The 23697-nt window shown below is 40.1% G+C and overlaps 1 protein-coding gene across 1 annotated transcript in view; it reads right to left on the bottom strand.

Moving 5' to 3' along the window:
* The window catches only part of LOC126480705 (exosome RNA helicase MTR4), a 98407-nt gene extending 74913 nt beyond the window's left edge, over positions 1–23494 (bottom strand). The window contains exons 1-3 of the mRNA XM_050103951.1: positions 23308–23494; positions 13809–13934; positions 45–287 (exon numbers count right to left, since the gene is read on the bottom strand). Of these exons, the coding sequence (XP_049959908.1) occupies positions 45–287; positions 13809–13934; positions 23308–23435 (497 nt within the window). The 5' untranslated portion in view covers positions 23436–23494. The remainder of the gene's footprint in view (positions 1–44; positions 288–13808; positions 13935–23307) is intronic.
* Between the last annotated feature and the right edge of the window lie 203 nt (positions 23495–23697).

Raw genomic sequence — 23697 nt, 5'->3', positions numbered from 1 at the left:
AGTAAAGAAGAAAACATTGACAATATATAACACTTTTAACTTACTCAGCAACAACAGTCTTCCCAGCTGATGTGTGTGCTGAAACTAGTACTGACTGATTATTATCAATACAGAGTATAGCTTCCTTCTGGAAAGGATCCAAAATAAATCTGTACTCCTTTGCTGGTTTTGTTGATATCTGTTTGAGAGGAACATACTCCATATTAGGTGGTACAGCCACTTCATGTGTACATGCTTCTAATGTTTCCACAGTGTGCACCTTTATTCGTGACTGCAGCTCACTGATACTGGAAAGAAAGGGAAAACACTGAACAGAATGTTTCTTACACAATACTTTCTGTAAGTAAAATGTTCAACTAAATAAAAACACATACAAGCATGACACAATTGTATTAGCAAGTAGAAGAAACATCTGCACAAAAAGTAGAAAGGTTACAGTATTTTGTAAAATAGACAGCAGGTAACCTGTACATGTAGATCTTTAACAATATTCCTTACTTTTGAATATTTACTGGGCAGTCAGCCAGGTGGCATTGTCTAGAAGATGTGATATTTTGGCAAGTTGAGTTCTTGCCATCTTCAGGCTTTCCTGGTGACTGACTGACTTTCATTGAATATCAACTTTATGTAACAATCCCCTGCCCAGCAGTCTCCAGTCGCAGACCTGGCAGAGTGGTGGGCAAAGTGCATGCAGAGGAGGTGCACTGAACACAAATGCCACACAAACATCAAACAGATAACAAAATTCACTGTGGTAGAGCACTGCATCTCCCATGGTCATGTCATAAATTACAATGGCACCTAATTGTTGCAACAGTCCACCACCTTCTGGAACTGTATTCTAAAAGTTTCTGTAGATATCCGACTATGTGACAAATTAATAATAAAGGCGGTGGTTTTCAGTTGAGCATGGCCTGGGAGCCAGCCTTGAGCATGGCCGAAGCACAGCAGTAATCTACATGGAAATCCACTCCTGTCTGTCATGGTGGCTGAAGAGGACATGAATGTATTGTCGCTGCACTGGCACAGACAAACGTCTGGTGCTGGTGGTAACATGTTTACCCCATCTCCATACCAGGTCCAGGCTTGGAGGTGGTTGGCTAGAGGCTGCTGTTGGATGCCTAGTGAAAGATCGTCATCAGGAATGCCTGAAGATGGCCACAAGTCAGCCTGCTGAAACATTGCATATTCTGGACAGCATCACCCAACTGAACATCTGAAAAATATTCAAGGTATTTCCACACCAGGAAAATGCAAAATCATACAATATTACTCACATCACAATACTTCCACTGAAGAAAATGCTATGCCTAATACTGAATCACACAGTAGTACGATGCAGTGTAAATGATCTATAGTACTGGGGTATCGGCGCACACATCACTACTGCTGTTAGCTGATAATGTATTCTTGCTACAAATAGATTAAAATAACTTACTCTACTCACACACATATAGTAATATAAGAAAAGTAAAACCATATTAATTTAAACAAGTAGCTAGCTGCTACTTGTGGCACATCTTCAACAATGTTTATTACTATTCAATCAGTGTGTTGAAGGATTTAATAAGTGGTACATTCCACAATTTTTTGGGTGAGCTCCTGGAACAGCAATATACTGCATTTTTACTCTGCTTGTGAAATGATGATCCAGCTGCAGTCATCTGTATACTATTGAGGAGAGTGGTAAAAATTTGTAAGACAAATTAATACTGGAGAAATGGTATCAAAATAGAAAATGATGGCTGAAACTCTGAGCTTCATATTCCTGAACTGAAAAAACAATAGTTTAAAACACAGTCCTTGCTTTTCACTGGACCTGCAAGATGAGTAAGTACAGAGATCATAGGACCTGTAAGATGAATAAGTACAGAGATCATCTGAAGAAACTCAACAGAACAGCACATCTAATCTATTAGGTAACCATGATGCACGAAGGTAGGTAGGTTTCACTGAGCAATGTGACATCCCATTATCAGTAAAAACCACAGCAAAGCTGTGAAGAACTACAGATCTATTATTGCTGACATCAATTTGTTGTAAAATTATGGACAATTTTTATGTCCATATGTGATGACTTTTCTGGCGCCTCAGCAACTTGTCTGTAAGCAAATGAATCAATACTGCAAACTGAAAACATGCAAAACTCATGTTTGCCCTATGTATTTCCAAGAATCAGACTTTTAGAGAGTGACATCCAGACTAACACCGTATTTTTCAATTACTAAAAATGTCCTGTTGACCTTGACTAGGTATGTAGTTGCACTATGGACTTCTTAACTTAAAAGATTGCAATATATTCTCAGTGAAGAGATGATACAGTCAGAATTTTGGGTGTACCTCAAGAAAGTATGAAAGGGCAGCTAGTATACCTGTTACACTTTGGTTTCTACTACAAAAAGAAAAGAATCACAAAAACAGCAATAATGCAGAAGCTAGAGATGAAACCTACACAAAGAGTAGAATAAAACAGAGTGTAAATAAAATGCAGTAATATAATTCTGTGTACAGAATGAATGTTTGAATTTTGGATGAGTTACATGAATGGCTTGGATGTGTCAGTTGGATACAGCACAAGTAAGATCAACATGGAACGTGATTATCCTCAGCAACAAGACAGAACATACAAGAGTAATCCCACAAGTAACTCTGTTTGTGTGGCAGTTGGTCACACTGTTATGAAGAGTGCTTCACACGCTGTGTGTAAACATGCACACGCCGCACTGAGGTGCTTAGTCTTGGCTTTGCAGCTGCTGAGAATGGAGCTTCCGTTGGATGTTACCGGCAAGTGCGAATTGCGCACAGTTATTTAGTTTTTGAACACAAAGGGCATTGCACCGATTGAAATCCATCGCCAATTGATGGAAGTGTATGATGAGTCATGCATGGATGTAAAAAATGTTTGTAAGTGGTGTAGAGAGTTTGCAGCTGGTCGGACCGAAACTCACAACAAACAAAGGAGCGGGAGACTGTCAATTTCTGAGGAGACAGTGTTGAAGGTTGAGCAGAGCATGCGTGAAGATCGGCAGATCACCCTGAATGATCTCTGCACGTTGGTTCCTGAGGCTTCCCGAAGCACCACTCACAGAATTTTAATGGAAACACTGAACTACCAGAAGGTGTGCCAAGATGGGTGCCATGCATGCTGACTGAGGACCACATGCGGCAGCGAGTTGATGCTTCTGACGCGTTTCTCCAATGCAGCCGAACAGGACAACTTTCTGGACTCAATTATCTTGGGTAAAGAAACCTGAGCATACCACTTTACACCTGAGACCAAGCAACAACTTTCTGAACAGCACGATGGTGAGCTGGTATGACATGGGCATACAAAAACTGCCACAGCGTCTACAAAAATGCATCGACAGAATTAGTGATTATGTCGAAAAATGGCTAAATGTTCAAGCTGTAAACTGATGTAAACCATTGTAGAAATAAACAGACCTATGTAATTAAAAAAAAGGAGACCTTACCTTTGGGATTACCCTTGTACAATGATGTAAGCCACTCTGAACACACAAGAGTTTCAAAACAATTAGTAAGAGTAGTGAGTACCCCAACTCATACACTGAATCGTTTGCTGCTGAAGATATTTGTACACAAGAAGAGCCCTGTTTACTCTAGTGTAGTGGTGCTGCAGGATGAAATAATTAAATTAAGAGGCCAAAAGTCATGGAAGGATTGTCTCATTTCAAGACGTGCAGTGCATGACACCTGCAAGTTGCAACTACATGCTGAAAATCATGCATATATACACTGAGGTGACAAAAGTCATGGTATAGTGATAGGCACATAAGCACATGGTAGTAGTATTGCGTACCCAAGCTATTAAAGAGCAGTGCATTGGTGGAGCTGTCACTTGTACTCAAGTCATTCATGTGAAAAGATTTCCGACGTGATTATGGCCAAGAGACAGGAATTAATAGACTTTGAAACCAAAGAAGTAGTTGGAGCTAGATGCATTTCAGGAATCATTAGGAAATTCCGTATTCTGAGATCCACATGTCAAGAGTGTGCCAAGAATATCAAATTTCTGGCATTACCTCTCCCCGCAGACAATGCAGTGGTCATTGGCCTTCACTTAACAACCAGGAGCAGCAGCGTAGTTGTCAGCAGCAGCATAGTTGTCAGTGTTAATAGACAAGGAATACTGAGTGAAATAACTGCAGAAATTAATGTTGGACATACAAAAAATGTATCCATTAGCACAGTGGGCAAAATTTGCTGTTCATGGCCAATGGCAGAAGACGACCAATGCAAGTGCCTTTGCTAACAGCACGACATTGCTGCAGCACCTCTCCTGGACTAACGACCCAATAGGTTGGACCCTAGATGACTGGAGAACTGTAGCCTGGCCACACGAATCCCAATGTCCGTTGGTAAGAGCAGATGGTATGGTTCGAGTGTGGTGCTGACCCCATGAAGCCATGAACCCAAGTTGTCAACAGGGCACTGTGCAAGCTGTTGGTGGCTCCATAATGATGTGGGCTGTTTTTACATAGAAGGACTGGGTTGTCTCGTCCAACTGAACCGATCATTGACTGGAAATGGTTATGTCAGCTACTTGGAGACTATTTGCAGGCATTCCTGGACTTTGTGTTCCCAAACAATAATGTCATGTCACTGGGACACAACTGTTCGTGATTGGTTTGAAGAACATTCTGGCCAGTTCGAGTGAACGATTTGGCCACCCAGATTACCCAACATTTGTGGGACATTATTTCCTTGTACAACATCCTGCACTGACAACACTTTTGCAATTATGAATGGATATATTGAGCCAGCAAGGCTCAATATTTGTGCATGAGACTTTCAAAAGACTTGATGAGTCCGCACCACATCGAATTGCTGCACTAAGCTGGGCGAAAGGAGGTCTTACATGATGTTAGGAAGTATCTCAAGACTTTTGTCACCTCAGTGTACAATACCCACAAACAGACAAGTATGTAGTAAGTACCAAATTCACAGTCTTTTAATGTAAGATGATAATCAGTGCAGGATATATGGGTCATAGCATTTAGGAGATTACACAGGAAGACAATAGAAAACAGCTAAATGAAATTTTGTGTTTAAAAATTTAATTCATACAGGATTGTACAGACATACTTTCATTTAACTGCTGCACAAGCTCCTATATGGGGAACACAGAAAGCAATAGAGTGTTGAAACAATTACATTGCTAGGTCCAGACAACATCCCAATTTGGTTTTACACAGGGTATTCTTCAGCACTGGTCCCTTGCTTAGCTTGCATTTGTAACAAAGCTTTCACCCAGTGCAAAGTTCCAACCAACTGGAAAAAAGCACAGGTTACAGCTATATAAAAGAAGTGTAATGGAATAGACTCCAAACGTTACAGACCAGTATCCTTAATGTCAGTCTGCTGCACCATTCCTGAACATATGCTAAGTTATAATATATTAAATTTTCTAGTGAGACAAAAGCGTCTAGCCACAAATCAACATGGACTTAGAAAGCATCATTTGTACAAAATTTAGCTTGCTCTTTTCTCACATAATATCCTGTGAACCACAAGTGAAGGGCAATAGGCAGATTCCATATTCCTACATTTCCAGAAAGTGTTTGACACTGATGATAAAAAGAAGATCCAAGTGTATGGAATATGTGAGTGGCTGAAACACTTTTTAAGTAATGGGACTTGTTCTCCATGTGCATAAATGATCTGATAGACAAAGTGAGCAGCAATCTGTGTGCTCGCTGATAGCATTGTAATGTATGGGGAAGTGTCGTTCTTGAGCGTCTATAGGAGGATACAGGATGACTTGAAGTTGTGCTGATTAATATATAGGCATAACACTGCAAAGTGATATGATAAACGAGCATGTAAGGTCTGCTGCAAGGAAGGTGAACGGTCAATTTCTGTTTACTGAAAGATTTCTGGGAAAGTGTAGCTCATCTATAAAGAAGGTCACATACAGAACGCTCATGCAACCAATTCTTGAGCACTGTTCAAATGTTTGGGATCCCCACCTGGTTGGGTTAGACGAAGACAATGAAGCAATTCAGAGATATGAAACTTCATGGCAGATTAAAACTGTGTGCTGGACCGAAACTCATACTCGGGACCTTTGCCTTTCGTGGGCAAGTGCTCTACAAACTGAGCTACCCAAGCACGACTCACACCACGTCCTCAACAGCTTTACTTCTGACAGTACCTCGTCTCCTACCTTCCAAACTTAACAGAAGCTCTCCTGCGAACCTTGCAGAAGGTGTGAGGACGGGGCGTGAGTCGTACTTGGGTCGCTCAGTTGGTAGAGCACTTGCCCGCAAAAGGTAAAGGTCCCGAGTACTAGTCTCGATCTGGCACACAGTTTTAATCTGCCAGGAAGTTTCATATCAGCCCACACTCCGCTGCAGAGTGAAAATCTCATTCTGGAATTCAGAGATATGTTGCTAGATTTGCTATCAGTAAGTTTCAATCAACATCTGAGTATTACTGAAATGCTCTGCAAATGGAAATTTGGAAGAGATGAAAGAAGAGGTTCTTTTGGCAAAACACTATTGAGAAAGTTTAGAGAACTGCCATTAGTGACATGCTGCAGAACGATTCTGCTGCAAGCAATGTACATGTCACATAGGGACTGTGAGGAGAAATCAGGACTCGTATGGAAGCATATATACATTTGTTTTCCCTCAATCCATCGGCAAGTGAAAAAGGAAATGGGATAACTAGCTATGATATAAGGTAACCTCCGCCATGCATCGTCTGCCAGCTTGCTGTGACTTGTGTGTCCTTCATCTAGCCCACTAATCCTGCCAGGAGAGAGGGGCCTACTGTTTAATGCGGAACCTGAACCATGGGCCATTCCTGGAAAACCTTCACATCATTGTGAGGTGAAGGCTGGTTTCCGGGTAAGCACTTTAACACTAGATCACCAGGCCTAACTGAGGGTCTACTATTTGTTACATGACTGTTGATCTGAATGTGGAGTGTCACGATCACATTTCTATCATGACTGTAGAGAGAGAAATGTGCCATGCAAGTTTCGGCACCTGTCGATCGACTCCTGTTACTGTGCCTTTCCATGACTTTTGACCACTAAGTGCATATAGAAAAAAAAAGTCATTTCATCAAATCTGAGCTCCATTTAAAAAGCTGCAGCCCTCTGGACCCATCACAAGCTGCCCATTCAAAATCATCCCCTGATACGTTTGATGGATGATGGCAGATTGTGGATTCCCATTCCACCAGCACACATCTGTTCACTAAGTGACGGCAGGAGAAAACACATATAAAGGTATTGAAATCTGTAAGCTTTTGGAGCCAGCTTCTGGCAGAAGAATTGAAACGGAAGGAAGATGGCTTCAGAAAAAGGATCTGTGGGGTTGGGGAGAGTTCAAAAACGTCACCCATAACCCTGGGTCAATCGATACTTACCAGATGTCATGAGAAAGTGAGTCTCCGCTGACCTGAGTTCTGGGTGACTTTTCCAAATTATGTTCATTTCCTAATCCTCATCAGTCCTTTCCCTTCACCCCTCGTGCTTCATCTCCAATTCTTCTGGCAGTATAAGTGGCCACTGGCTCCAAAAGCTTGCAAATTTCAGTACCTTTATACGTGTTTTTTCCTGCTGCCACTTGGTGAGTATATTTTCTATCTACACAATGTTTTCAAAAATTTATATATATTAGCATAGATCTATTGTTACTGTACAAGCCAAATCATGACTTCGCCATGACATGAATGGTCATTCGTTATTCAGAGTCCAGCATAACGTGCACATCACTACTGCTGTACACTGGGATATTGACTGTACCTCAGCACAACTAAGGCTAAAGACAACTGCCTTGCCATGAGCCATCTGCCTGTAAATAAATACCAGATGGTCAGTGGATTGTCGTAAGACACCGTGCCACATTGCCAACATTGTCCCAGGCAACAACACAATCACCCAACTATTTTCCTACACTCACCAGGTGCCACCCGGGAACTGATTGAGTAACCTTCCATTTGGCATGCACTTAAGCAAGCACCTGGCACCTAGCCCGCCAGTTTCAGCCGAAGATCCAGACCTGAATGTGCAGCTCTTCTGTAAATTCCTTGAGCAACCAAGCCGTCACCGCATGCAGCCATCGTTCATCACTGACCACTGAGTCATTGGACTCTGGATTCATGGACAGTAACTTCTAAGCTGGACAAAGAGTCTGTGAGAAATTTCCTGTTGGTTAGATTCAATGATAACCTTGCAGCTGGACTTTGTAGAGCACTGAAATTTAAGTGAACTTCAGAGACTTTATCAAAACAGTGAACATTTCATCTCTGCTGTTGATCACAGTTCAAGAATTACTTTTTACTTTCAGTGACTCATTGTTAACTGTGTGATTTGGCTCCTACTTAGCTGTTGTTTTGCATTTAGCTGTATGTCAGTGACTTAATAAAAGCATTGCTGTTCACTTAAAACTGGGAAAGTCAATTAAAGCATGTTCTCCTTTTGGCACAACCGCTATCAGTCTATCCCTTTAGTGATGAAAAGTGAATGGTGCAGATGTGTAACTTCAGTATTCTTCTTTGTGCAGTACTCTACAATAGCTCCATTGATTACGACAAGGGAGACAGTAGGCCTAGTTAGTTTCCTTTGAGTATGTAACAGGAAACATTAGTCACTTGTGGATAGAAATTACTGCGATCTCTCTGCAATGTTCCAATGACTCTACCAATGGCGATCAGAAAGCTTCAGTTTGAGGGTGTTGCTGTCACGTACATGCAATGTAGCATGACTGATGCAGGTATATAAGCACTACATATAGACAAGCGATTAGTGTGGCATTTGTTTTTTCTGATGTGCATATGGTAAATGTGGAAATGGGAACTGTGGTGATGCATCCAGACAGGACCAACATGCTGCTGTTCTTTTCTTGGCTGCTGAAAGATTTACACTAGTAGGCATCCACCAGAGAATAAAGAATGTGTGTAAGGGGGGAGGGGGGGGGGGAGATTATTGTTTAACGTCCCGTCGACAACGAGGTCATTAGAGACGGAGCGCAAGCTCGGGTGAGGGAAGGATGGGGAAGGAAATCGGCCATGCCCTTTCAAAGGAACCATTCCGGCACTTGCCTAAAGCGATTTAGGGAAATCACGGAAAACCTAAATCAGGATGGCCGGGGACGGGATTGAACCGTCCTCCTCCCGAATGCGATTCCAGTGTGCTAACCACTGCGCCACCTCGCTCGGTTGTGTGCAAGGCATACTCTGTCTGTCAAAAACCACCATTGTGGAATGGTGCACCAAGTTTCGTGCTGGTCGCGATTCGACACAAGACACTGGTCATCCGGGTGGCCAGTCTCATCCAAGTGGGAGACATCTGGGCAACTGCCCTATACTCCTGATCTCTCCCCTTGCAATTACCACTCCTTTGATCACTTGAAACAGACCTAGAAGGGTTAATGACTCCTGTTGGACAAGAGTGTGCAGCAGGCAGTTACAAATTTCTTCATGTAGCAGGACACGGCGTTTTACCAAGCGGGTATCTCAACCAGGCACAATGGTGGGATGATTGGCTCAATGCTCATGATAATTTTGTCTGATTGGCATACTGATTCTGGACTGTGTAGCCTTCAAACAGAAACTTTTTGTTTGGCCCTTATGCTAGTCACAAACAAGCAAACTCGAGTCATCTGTTCACAAATCTGCTGCACCGATTGCCATCGTCCTCTCAAACATGCCCCTGTGTCTGCTACATAAGATGATGCATATCATTGCAATAACACAGATTTGCCAGTGTAGTTTGGTGCAACTTTACTGTGCTAATAACATACTCACTTTATAATACCAAAGTAATTGTTTTAAGAATTTTCTGTAGTGAATGTAAATGACTAGGCACATTATGTTAGTGTTCCTCTTAGACTCTATACAGCTGAATAATTATGTGTAAAGTGGTAGTTTTTGCAGAACATTATAGCGAAATGTGGGAAGAATTCCAAATTAACATCATGTGGCACAAAAAAATTACTGACAGCTGATTCATGATGCAGGCTAATGTTATGTGCATGAATAGCAAAGAAGATAACTGTATATTGTTTGATTAAACATTATGCAATATTCATTTAAGTCAGTTACACTTATAAAATATTTGAATGTTCTTATCTGCAGAGAAGCAAGATGGAATGATACAACAACTCTAGTTGATGACGAAGTAGATGTCAGGATAAGATTACTGGAAGAATTATTAAAATTTGACACTCATTTACAAAGAAGGCTGCTTATAAAATGCCTGTCTGATCCATGCTTGAACAACAGTCCTCTGTCTGGAAATGCTAACAGAATCAACATGAGAGAGAGAACAAGGATTAAATGCTTTGTCTTGGTTTTATTTAGTCAGAACATAAGTGTGATTGATCCACTCAATTAAGATTGGGAGGGAGACCCTAAGTGAAGATAGGGAACAAGAAACAAACTGCTCTCTCTCTCTCTCTCTCTCTCTCTCTCTCTCTCTCTCTCTCTCTCTCTCTCACACACAGACACACACACACACACACACACACACACACACACACACACACACACACACACACACACACATGCGCGCACGCTTGCGCAAATAAATATATACATCAAATATTATGTACTAATTATTCTGAATGAGCTAGAAAAGTGAAATGAAGAATCTTTGTGTAACTCTGAAGTTTCACAAAGAATGTCAGAAAAAATTGTTATTTTTTCACATCTCTACTTTGGCTCACATCGATATGAGTGGAGACAAATTAAAGAACATCTTATCGCCTTAGAGGAAATCAATGTGAAAAACAAGTGAAATTAATTCTGAAGTTGTTATTTCAGTAGTAAAAAACTTTTTGTTATTCTTATATTTTTCCCACTGAAAACATATTTGTGGCAGAGACCAATGACATTGTAGGTTTAGTGGCTTTGCCACAACAATGTAACTATGCCATGTGAGCACCAATCATGCAAGTCAGCATCAACTTTGAATACAGCAAAATAACCTGCCACAGGGAAGGCAGAAGTCAGTTCACTTCAGGCAACCACCTCAAGCAGATCACGACCAGCTACGCTCAACGACTGTCTTCTGTCCATCACTGTCGCTAGACTCTGGGTACGATATCACTTTGATCCATTGAGCTCTGCTGAATTCAGCATCTCAGCCTACTGGACTGCCATTGGACTTTTGTTTCCATTGGCAGCAACAGACTACATGTGATATACTCCAAACATTTCCTCTGGATTTCTGTGTTAACAAGGCCTATGTCATATGAAACCTTCCACAAGTTGCACAATGTTTTTTTGAAACCATGATCCAAATATTTAAATTGTGTTAATGTCTGGTGGCCAAATGACAATGAGGTATTAAGTATCATGTTTGGGAGACAGCCACAAAATGAGTAACCACAACATAACATGTGAAAACCAGTATCTAGACCTACAGTTTGTAAGGTCAAGACACTGCATCAGAAATGCAGGCAGCATTTTTTGAGCTCATCAGACAACAGAAAAAACAACTGGAACTACAGGGAAAATGATACAAACAGCAGCAGCAAAGGCGACAGCAACAGGTGCATCTTATGGAGCAGCTACTGTCTCACTCCGAGATGGGCCCCACCATCTCCAGTACAGACCATCTGGTCCGAATCCCTGTGTTCAACAACAAATGCACGGAATGCAGTTAATATTCAGCATGCTTGTGACAACATCTCGCAGTACGAAATAGATTGCCCCTCAGAGTGAACCTTCTGCCTTTACCCTGGACAAGCTCGTGGAGACACCAGTTCAATACTATACTGTCAGTTACATGTGGTGTCAGAACAACTGTGTTTCTTTCACTGTGCTGCACAAGCATGACAGGCAAACTCCAAGACGTTAAAGAAATAAGATGGATCAACAGAATGAGAAATGAGGAGGTGGTGAGCTGGGTATGAGAGAAGAGGAACTTAACAAGGATAATACAGAAGAGGAAAACACGGTGGATGAGAGACATTATGTAGGAATAGTCCACTACAAGGAAGCGTGGAGGGAAAAGTAGAAAGAAAAAAGGTAGAGGAAAAACAAGGTTTGGAATGCTAACATATGTGATGAGAGGAAGAAGATACAAGCAAATGAAGGAGGATGCTCAGGACTGAGAGAGATGGAGGATGTCCACTTCACACCTGTTGGAGGACACATTTACTGAAGGAAGATCTTTTGACCTCATAAATTCACTTGTACAACAGAGAGTTGTGCTAGATCTCAGGCAGACAGTCTCATACATGACAGAATGGTCCAAGATGCACCCAACCATGAATTCCAAATCCATGTTAATTTACTAGATCCTACCTTGGAAGAAATCCTAGCCACTGCACACAGGCCACTGGTGCCCAATGTCGCAACAGAGAAATGTTGCCTCCACAGCTTCAACCAACAGCCACCTTTGCCACTGACCACTAGCCAGCCCACTTTTACCAGCATTAAAGTAAGGTTCCACACTGCCTACAGGGCTTCTGCCACCACTAATGTTATGCCTGTCCCAGCTGCATAGTTGATTGTATAATTTGTGGTTGGACAAGCCATATTGCTGCTGTCTGTCACAGCAACCCAAGACAAACTACATGGCTATCACAAGCAAAGGAGGCGAAGATCACCCACACGACGCAAGCTGGGCTACACATCAGGTACCTATGGATACACATCCACATAGCCAGCTACTGGATACAGTTTAATTGGAGTTTGGCACAACAAAAATGAGCTCTGGCCCTCTCCTGCCAGGTACTATGCTTCTGCTTGGGTATGGCCAAACACCAATTAGTTTCAGGCATGTGAATCCTTGGCCACATACAAATTCGTTACCATCTGTCTCCAGTTTGTAATAGCCTGTCATACATACATCCCAAACGTATCTAGAATAGGCTCTTTTAACGCATTATACTTCACAATTATAGCCTCCATTCATGTGAGATGAGAAGTCATGTGCTCCCCCCCCTCCCCCCGCTGAGTATTCACATGTCAGTTCCTCTTGTTTCGTTTACTTTCTCATGGATTTTAAATTTTTTCTGATGCAAGGATCTGATGATTTAAGCTGTATTAAAGTTTGATAGCCACTATTTCCCGTGACTGCAAAGGTATTTGCTTATTGTTGTAGGTTACAGCAATTATTACTTGATACATCTGAACAGTTTTTTCATGTTTAAACATTTTCGCAGCAGGAGCTTCTTAAGTTAAAATCATTTTCATTTTCCACCTTCTTCATTTCCACAACTCTACATATGTAAAATATCCTTGGTTTTCAGGCAAACATGACTCTGAAGCTAGAGCCTTAGAATCTTTGTCTTGCCCCTCTTGCCCCAGACAACAAAAATGTTTGTAACTGTGATTCATTTCCAAAATAGCTCTGGATTTAAGAACATTGACACTTTCACAGACAGAAACACACCAGACACCAAATACTAACTGAAATTGACATCACAGAAACTGATTTTATAGCCCTGTGTACTGAAGCCTTAACTATGAATTCTAAGTACTGGAATGAAAAAAATTAATGTCCATGGACATCTCCTTAGTACACCATGACACCTATAAATCAATGAATAAGGTCTGCACAAAGGTGGCAAGTCAACGGGAAAGCATTTAACACTGTTGCCCTACAATCACACATCACATTATTTTGAAATTATAAATAACATGAAAAACAGTACCAAGGAAAATGCTAAAATGTTAATGCTCTATAATTTTTTTAGTGTGGTTCATTATCAGATCTACACAGGCAACTGTAGGCTTTCTTCGCAGTAATGCAAAAGAAAAAATTACGTTAGAGTATGAAAACTATTTACATAATTTATAGCACAATACGAAAGTAATCTTACTTTATGTCATCAAGGATTGTTTCCCTTTTCAGTTTTTTGTGGTCAGATTCTCCACCTCCAAACTCATCTTCATAATCTCGTTTCACTTGGTCAGAGGCCGGTCTGGTAATACTTATATCTTTAAACCTGAAAGAATAAATTTATGTACATTAGCTCACTGTGGGAAAAGAAAAGATTGAGTTAGGCCTACTTAAAATAGTGGTCAACAGCAAAATATGTATATCTCACAATGGAGTAACTGAACATGGCAAATTATATATTCTATGCAAATAGAGAGTTAATTCCAAATTTCACAGATAATTTGCAAGATTTCTATCAAAATAGCGTGGAAAGTCATTTCACAGGCTTCTAGGTGACTGTTAGAACTTTCAGGGTAGTCTTGCCAATAGATGGCAACAAATTTTTAAAGTGGCACTTCACCAAGCCTCTGCAAACAGACTTGGAACTGGGCTGGTAGGCGACTGTTGGCAGCTGATGACTTTAGGGTGGACAATGTCTGCCAATATGATGTACCAGACCCAAGATTATCCATAAATAGTGACGCCATGGTATCCCACAGGTATCAGCTAATGCATTTCACAATGTTCAATGATTTTATCCTTTTTATTCCTCAGTCCTTTAGGACTGGTAACCATATTACGATCTTGTTAAAGATTAGGTCCAGATCAGTTTGGTTCAAATTATGACATGAACAGATGACACTTACATAAATTGTTTTCCACTATTGTTGTAAGGCTACACAAAAGTAGAAGATCATAAACAAACAGCAAATTGCTTGACAGAACTACTCACTTTTAATGACACAATTTTAATAGCTATTATAGATAATGTTACATTTAAAATGCTTCTGAAAGCCTGTGTCAGAATTGTCAGATGTACTCATAAGCTGCAACTGTGAACTCAGAAAAGGTTGTACCTCCAAATTATCCCAGGTAAAAGACTCTTGAATGACTGACACTTCTAGGACTAATTTACCATGGTGGAACAATATTATCTCAACTCATGGTGAAAGCAGCCCAGGAAGTTTTGGGGTGCAAGATGGATAACCATCTAGTCAACCCTTTCTAAGCAGCTGATGAGGATGACACTTAAGTAATTGTTTGGACTGGCATTGTCCTTATCAGATCGCAATAGAAACATTACTGCATTCTTACTAGACTAAATGTGACACCAAATTTTATTAAAACAATCACGAAGTACTATACCTTTATTGTCTGAAGACAGATAATTTAACATGGTACACCAATTTTGCTCCAGTCCTATGATGCTTTCTCATGTCAAAGGTAGAGAGGACTTCAGCTCCTAGTGGGAACTCCAAAACAGGTGAGTGCATGTTTCCTCAAAGTTGAAACACCTGAAGAAGATGCTCAAGATTCCTAACTTCACACTACCATGGATGGTATGAAAAGCTGAAGTCTGCCAGACTAAGGAAGTGACATTGAAAAAGTCATCCTTCACCATTGCCTCGTGCACAGCCCTTTGGGAATTCATGACAATACTGTTTTTCAATATGGCTAAAGCTATAATCACCTGCTTGAAGACCTCATTATTGGCGCCAAAACTCGTGTAATTTAGATCAATGACCAAATAACAGTAGGACAGAGCAAAGGCTCATATCGACCCTGACAAAATGCTGAAGTGAGTCCCTTGTTTCTGTTTAGTTGACAGATACACTCTGAAACAGGCTTTCTATTAATTTAGCCTTAAAGGCAGATACTAGGAGAGTAACAGTACGTCTTACGTTTTGAAATATCACATGAAGAGAATTGGAGGGTGGACGAATGCTGAGCCAAAACCTGAGAGCATTTATATCTATATGAGCATGGGATAGCATATTTGAACATCATACTTTTATTTGCTTTTATATACTCACTCTGATAGCAACAATAGTAAGTGGGGCTGGTGATGAATAATGTGTCATTCACAAATATAACCAGTACTGACATTATTACTACCATAGTCATATAGTTTGTGCAGACTGTAGGCCCACAGCAGAGGTTTGCCAGCAGTTCGAAAGTGTGTCTCTAAGAGACACGAACATGAGGTCTCTTGTGCAAGGTGCTTCAATTCTTCTGCGCGAGTCCCAGGTGCATTCATTTTCCACCGAGCAATGGAAACCATTTTATTGGAAAGGTCTGTCTTTATTCTTCTGTCTTGGTGGGGAGTTCCAAGTCTATCTTGGAAGTTTCCTTAGGGCTTACTGTATTTGGAGCTCTATTCTGGAATCATGGTAACTGGACCAGACAATCTATACACCTTTAAGAAAATAAAAATGGTTCTGTGGTCAGAGATGCCAGATGTGGATGGTTTTAACTGCACACTCGGCAAGCTTTAAGTAACTGGTGGTCTGGACAACAGAGGGCGGAGTAAGCTATGTAATAAGGGCTGGGCGCATGCTAGTTGTGGACTGGAACTGTGGAAAGTGCTATGGCATTGCCTGAGTGATAGGTCAGCAACCCAGAGTCTGCTGTTTAGTCGGTGGATGGCGGGAAGAAGCATATCACATCCAAATTAGTGCCTTGCACTCCTACTGAATTTGGTGAGCATCGGCATTCAGTTTTGAATTTGAACTTAAGTCATTCAGCTTGGCTAGAACAGTAATTTGTCCATCTGAGATCGACTCCGGCCGCACGCAGGGTTAACCTGTAAATTAAACTGTTCTTGGGTAGAATGTCTTGTGAGGATTTTTCCTACTTCTTCTGGGACACATCACATTGGATGTAGAGCCAAAGAGAAGGTTAGGCTTGTTACTGACTATAGTGACACGAAATTGTACCCTGGCAGTGTTCTGCAAATTTCAATGTTGTGTGTGGCTAATTGGAGCCTTTCTTTTGTAGACTTTCTGAGCTCTGCAAATATGCTGAACTATGTGCACAGTATTCTAGAGAAGTGAAGTCAGCTTCAGGGCATTCCGTAACTGTGGATACATGTTCGCAGGTTCTGATGGCCGAAATTTGTATGTAAGGGGGTTAATTAATTTCTGTGATTACAAGTTACACTTGACTGTGTTGTTCCAAATTGCCTCATGTTCAAGAGGTAGGGTGAACATAAAGTCGATTAAGACTTACAGTAATAATTTGTCATTTGCCATGTTTGTCCTTAGTTTGGGACTGTAGTAAAGTGAGCCATGTACCAATGTATCTGATAGTGATGAAAGGTTGATCTGTTTATGGCTGCATTAGTGCATGTTATGCGTCTGTAAATTGTAATTAAATTTTGTTATAAGTTTTTCTGGTAACTACCCTAATGTTGGTTTTATGACAACTGGATTGGTTGAACTTGCCTTAAGTTATTCACATGTCAGTATCCCTATGGCCAGTTACGGCACACTAATGTGAAAGTTATTATGAACTTGAGCTTAATTGTTTCAAAAAGTATGCTTTGTACAACTCTTACATTTACTGGTGCATTAAAGTCAGTCTACAAATGGTGAGCCACGCGGGATTAGCCGAGCGGTCTAAGGCGCTGCAGTCATGGACTGTGCGTCTGGTCCCGGCAGAGATTCGAATCCTCCCCTGTGTGTGTGTGTGTGTGTGTGTGTGTGTGTGTGTGTGTGTGTGTGTGTGCGTGTGTGTGTGTGTGTGTGTGTGTGTGTTTGTCCCTAGGATAGTGTGTAACCTTAGGGACTGATGACCTTAGCAGTTAAGTCCCATAAGATTTCACACACACATAAATGGTGAGCTCCTCAAGATGTCAGCGTGTAAACAATCCAAACTCAATTTGGTTCATCTGTGGCTCATTTACTTTGAAATCTAGAAGGGAGAACGTAACCCCATATGTGAAAAAAAGCTTAACTAGCTTATTTTGGTGTCAAGTTAGGAGACCAAGATAAGACATATGTGCCACACAGTAAGTGTTGTATGTGTGTTACGAGATTAAGAAAAATGGATGCAGGAGAAGAAGAATTCATTACCTTTAGGAATTACAATGGTGTGGTTACACCAAACAAACCACAACAATAGGGCCATAACAAAACGAGTATTAAAAGAATTGGGTATCCAAATCTGAAATCAGCCATCAGATTGTCATCATCTGAGTCTGCAGATGCTGATGAAATTTTGGTGCCTACCAAAAGGTTGAAAGCAGCGCTGTTTACCCAAGATGAAGTAAATGATTTTGGGCTCTTGCTTAACGGAAAAAGACTGATAACATCTGGTACAACATTCTCCTGGTATCAAACACGAGAAGAGGAGTTTCGTGTGTACTTCACTGAAGATGTCCTCTTGTTTACTGTAATACAACAATAAAGAATGAAGGTTATTTATTTATGGAACCCAGAAAAAGGGGGGTTGTACTCCTGCACATTATCAATAATTATGATTCAATACCACTAGGTTACTCTTATGTCTTGAAGGAAAACTACAAAACCTTTTCAATGATATTAACAGCAATAAAATATTCAGAGCAAAAATATATAATGGGTGGTGATCTAAAGCTCAAGGAACGTTTCTTGAACAACAGTCAGGCTGCACAAAATATCCCTGCTGGGATAGTTGTGAACATGATTTACACTGGGTGAGAAAGTAATGGGTACCTAAAACAAATCTGGATCCAGGAGACAAGAATGTTATTAAATCAAGTTTGGTGAACTCTCCACAGAAAACTCAGGATCATGAAACAATTCATAACGTGACTGAATAAATGTGGTGAATGTTTTAAGTATATCTGTCACAAATTTTCCTTCCTGTGTGCTGCTAAACTGAAAGGACAGATCTGTGGGACCACAGATAAGGAATCTAATAACATACAATTTAGAGATTTGATGACTTGTCAGGAAAGAATGCCTCAGATAGGATTCAAGAATGCGATAAATGGTTTTTCAGGGAACTGAAAGCACCCATGTTACAAGAAATTTGTGGCAGATATGCAGATGGCTAAAAAAAATTTAGGTTGCAATATGAGTATCAATCTGCATTTCCTTAATAGACATCTCAGCTTTTTCCCTGAAAACTTGGGCAATTTTTATGAAGAACAAGGGAGTGGTCCCACCTGGACATTAAAGAGATAGAAAGGCATTATCAGGGGAGTGGAATTCTGTGATGTTAGTTAACTATTGCTGATCTATGAAGAGGGACAATACGGAGTTGCATGTCTTTAAGGACATGTGAATCAACATCATTGTCGAGAGCAACAAAGAAAGTGTGTGTCAATGCTTTGATACTTTGGGAGAGATTAAATGATATTCCTACAAACCTGATAGAGATTACAATTGCGATGAGACAAGGTTAATTGTTGTATAGTCAAAACAAGCCAAGGTCATAGCAAAGAAAGGGAAGAAGCAAGTAACTAACTTTTTTTCTGAATGGGAAAGCTTAGTCACCACTGTTGTTTGCATGAGTGCAGCTGTAAATTACGTGCCACTGCTCCTGATATTTCCAAGACATAATATGGAGAGTGAGTTTAAGAATGGAGCAGTCCCAGTATTGATATTCAACTGTCACAAACCTGGGTGGATCAAGATAGGCATATCCAGGAAATGATTTAAACATTTTGTATAAACTACCAACCCTTCTGCATCAGATCCAGTCCTTTTCTCGAGACAGTTCTGATCGACTGTACCAAACTGCATTGCATTTATGCATTCACTGCTGACTTTCAACAATGCTGAAATTCAGACATGGCTGGCAAATCGCAGAGCTCCAGTATGTTTAGTTACACAGTACCAGATCTCTAAGCTTTTGAGACAAGCTTATATTAAAGAGGCAACAATGGGAACTGCCCCAAATGGGTTTAGGAAAGCTGGTATCTACTTCAACGGGAACTTACTCAATGGGAAATACGGAAGCGTCCGATCCCACCCGCCTGCTTTGACCCATGACGTCACAAATATGGTGGAAACAAAAACAAACACACACACTTTCCACAAGAAGCCTAATGACGCTAACGGGAAAAGCGCGGGAAATGGGGTGTTTCAGGTGTGGGCAAACTAAATATAAACAAATTTAGACGCCTTGCGTAGCTACAACGTGTAAGTGAAGACAACCATGCATGAATACCCACCCACCTCCCCAGGGGTCGTAACCCCTGCAACCCATAGAAGATAAAGATGCTTCAGTAGCCGATTAGTGTTTTTTGTCTTAAAAAAAAAAAAAATTCTCACGGGATAGAACGAACAGATCAGAAAGATAAATGTAATAAACTAAAACAGAAATTGGAGGAAACAGATAATTAAAATAAGTAATAAGTGTTTTTAAATTAAAAAATATCTCACGAGATAAAACGAACAGATCAGAAAAGTAAATAAAATAAGATAAAACAGAACTGGAGACACTCAAACCAAACTCCGCGCCGTCATGACGTCACACACCCTTACGTCACGGGTCAAAGCCGACGCGTGGGATCGGACGCTTCTGTCGACCCTACTCAATGAGCCCAACTTTGTAGAGGAACCCACTTACCAGAAAACATCCAACAACAAAGAAAGTGGTGAACATCCAACAACAAAGAAAGTAGTGATAATGATAAACAGTCAATGACTAGCAAATCTCAACAAGTTTGCTTCCCAGCCGAAGCCCAACTATAACAAACATAAGAGGACCAAAGGTTAGTCAGTGAAATTACTTATGTACACTCCAAACAACAATGATTTTTGAAAATCTGAATCCCACTATACAAATAAGCCTACCTCCAGGAAAGTCAAACTTTTCACAGAAAAGAGAGGTGGTAAGAGATTGAGGAAATATTGCAATGAAAATTCCCCAGTTCTGAATATGATACATAAATTAAGGAGGCATGTAGTGGAAATTAATTCGAGGATAAAGTTGAATGTATCAACTGTCGGAAGCTATGGTCAAAAAGTTTTAATGGCGTCCGGGTCCAGTGCCAAACACACAAGTTTTGGGCCCATGAAAGGTGTGTTGGAAATCCAAAAAAGCAGTTCAGTTGTGGGAAGTGTATGAGAAAAAAATTCTATGCAAGTCAAAATATTAACTGAAACTCCTCAAACAAGATTTTTTTTTAATTTAAAAAAGTGACAACTGACTACAAAAAATCCCAACTGAATATTGATTTTAAATGTTTACACATTATAATTAATGTTCAATTAGGCCTACTTGAAAATCCATTAATATAAATCACCTGGTATTAAATTTCCTCATGTATAGTTTCGAGTAATTCATGTTAGGGTCACTAAGTGCCCAATGTTGACCAAGTGCACATTTATAAAACATGGTTTATCGCCGTTAACAATACAATTAGTTTGTTTTGTGTTTTGAATATGATATTTGCAAGTAAGTGAGGAACTGTTCTGTCAATTAGCATTATTATATTTCAAACATAAGTGCACTGTGTATAAAAGCAAACTGGAACAATGAATGAAAACTTGTATCAAGGCCAGGATACGAACTCAAGTCTCCTGGTCACTAAGTAGATGCGCTAACCACTACACCACCCTAGCATAGTGGCTTTGCACAACTGCACTGACTACCCTAGCGTGCCTTTCTCCTCAATGTGAATTGCCATTCACACCTCAGCCCACTTGGTACTCCCTCTAAAGATGAACAGCTTTGTAGAGGCTCTTAAACTGTATCGGAATAGCACCTCAGCATTGAACAAAATGAGATATCCTTCCAGGAATACAAGCATAGGTGCTTTAATGAAACGAAACTATATGGTTCCAGAGTCTCAAACACCTATGAGTGATGATAATACCAAGTTGGCACCAAGTCTAGGGCCATTCTGCCTTATACAGTGAGCATCTCAACACTATACAGATCAGTATGTCATTACATCTAAGATTTTGTATTCACATTCATGGCTTCACCAATTCACAATAAAGCTGTCACCTTCCAACCAAACATAGACCTCGGACTACACTACAGACTAGTCTGTCACAACAACCAACAATCCAAAAAACTACCAAAGATTACAAAAAATGGAAAAAAGTAGTGTCTGTACCCTGTCTGCATAAAAGTTACGTATTGGATCCCCTTTGCCTTCTTCAATATGGCATGGACATAAACATTAGGCTTCGCTATGGGTCAGTTTATTATAACGCCCACATTTTCTGCTTTCACATTCATTGGCTTCACCAGCTCATAACTAAATAGTTACCTTTCAACCCAACCTAGACCTCGGATTGCACAACAGATCAGACTATCACAACAACCAAGATTTAGGAAAGGTCCAATATGTAAATTTAGCCATGTATGACATTACATGCCAAATCATAATTATGCTATGGGATGCGGCTGACATTTGACATCGATAGGCTCAGCTGAATGACATATAACCTTGTACCTTTGAGCAATGGCTGTAGCAAGTATGTGCTCTAGCAAAATAGGAAAATAAAATAATTCATCATCCATTCACAAATGCCAGATCCCATAGTCCCAGACAGGTCTATCTCGAGAAGGCTGCACATTTACAATGTCTACACACTATAGTGCTCACAGATCGTCAAAATTCATATCAATATATAGGTACTGCACAATTTTAAAGGATCCCAAAAGACTGATTGGAATAATGAATAAATCTTAGTGAATGGGCCCAGTATATGTCAACATGAACTAGTGAAGGGTTAAGTGTCACTTCTTTACCCCAGGGATAAAAGTAAGATAGCTATGGAATATCATAAATAAGTTACAAAATAATGCCAATATCAACTACTTTACACGATTTACAGCTTGAACAAAGAGTGGAAATCAACTTATCATCATAACTCTCAGGTGAATAGTGTATCTACTATGGTATGATGATGTAGAATCTGCATCACATGGTTCATGTGACATAGTACTGGAGGATAATTAGGAGCAATTTCAATGGCTTTATTTCACATTACTTGTGCCCAATAACTACCTTCTTATTTCGAATACTTGTAAACTGAGTAAGAATTTAGTTCAACACACAAAGAAAATATGAAGACTGTCAGAACAGTATCTAGCCCACAATAAATACGAGAAAACCATGATAAATATGATCTTGTAGATATCAAATACACAGTGAATTTAATATGAATATAAAGGCAAAATGTACAGGAAATAGTAGTTACAGTGCAGATATAAGCCAGTTTCTTCAGACAGAATTTGTTTACACAGTTGAACTTAGTTTCATTTTCAGGTGATTACCAATAAATTAAAGAATCATTTAACACAGTACTCATTCTCTGTACTGATAAATTGTGGTTCTACCAGCAAGTTTTGGAATGGCGTGGATGCTTGAAATCTCAAAAGTTTTGCATGAAAACAAATGCAAATACGGAAACAATAGCTGAAGTAGAAGAGGAACAATATCCTATTCTGTATCAGTCAGCTGTATACCATACTTCAAATCGTACTCAGTAACTTCCCAACTTTCAAATTCATGCAGTTTATAAACAAATTTACCTACTTGATTCCTTTGTTGTGGACAAGACACACACGGCAGATTAATCCGGTTTGTTCTGGTAATTTTAAGTGACATGAACAATCACTATCTTTCCCAACAAACTTACAGAGCTTGAACAACACACAAACATAACCTCAATTTTCAGTCGTGATACCAGTAAAGTAGTTGTACTTACTCAGCGCTGTCTTGAGAAGTATGGTCATCTCCACGAGAGTCTTCATGTAAAGATATTGTGTGAATGGAATCATCCTGACCCTCATTTTCCTCGAAAACACTGAACAAATCATCGCTAAAATTCGCCATGCTTCCAAAACACAACAAACATTAAACCAACTACCATTAAAATGCGGTGACACTGCAGCCAACTATACAACAACACGAACAGCTGAATAAAAGAGTATGTTACAGTTATCTATGCATAGCAACGATTATAACATGGTTTTCTGATAGCTTCCGAAAATATTAAGAAATATAGATTAGTTATTAACAGTTTAACTCTAAACTTTGTTGTCCAACGTGAAAAACGCCTCGGCAAACCAACTGTCGTCAGATAATACCTGTAAAA

The sequence above is a fragment of the Schistocerca serialis genome, chromosome 5 (genome assembly GCF_023864345.2).
Source record: "Schistocerca serialis cubense isolate TAMUIC-IGC-003099 chromosome 5, iqSchSeri2.2, whole genome shotgun sequence".
NCBI lineage: Eukaryota > Metazoa > Arthropoda > Insecta > Orthoptera > Acrididae > Schistocerca > Schistocerca serialis.
The sequence above is the reverse complement of the archived record's forward strand: the minus strand, read 5'-3'. Positions and strand labels throughout refer to the sequence as shown.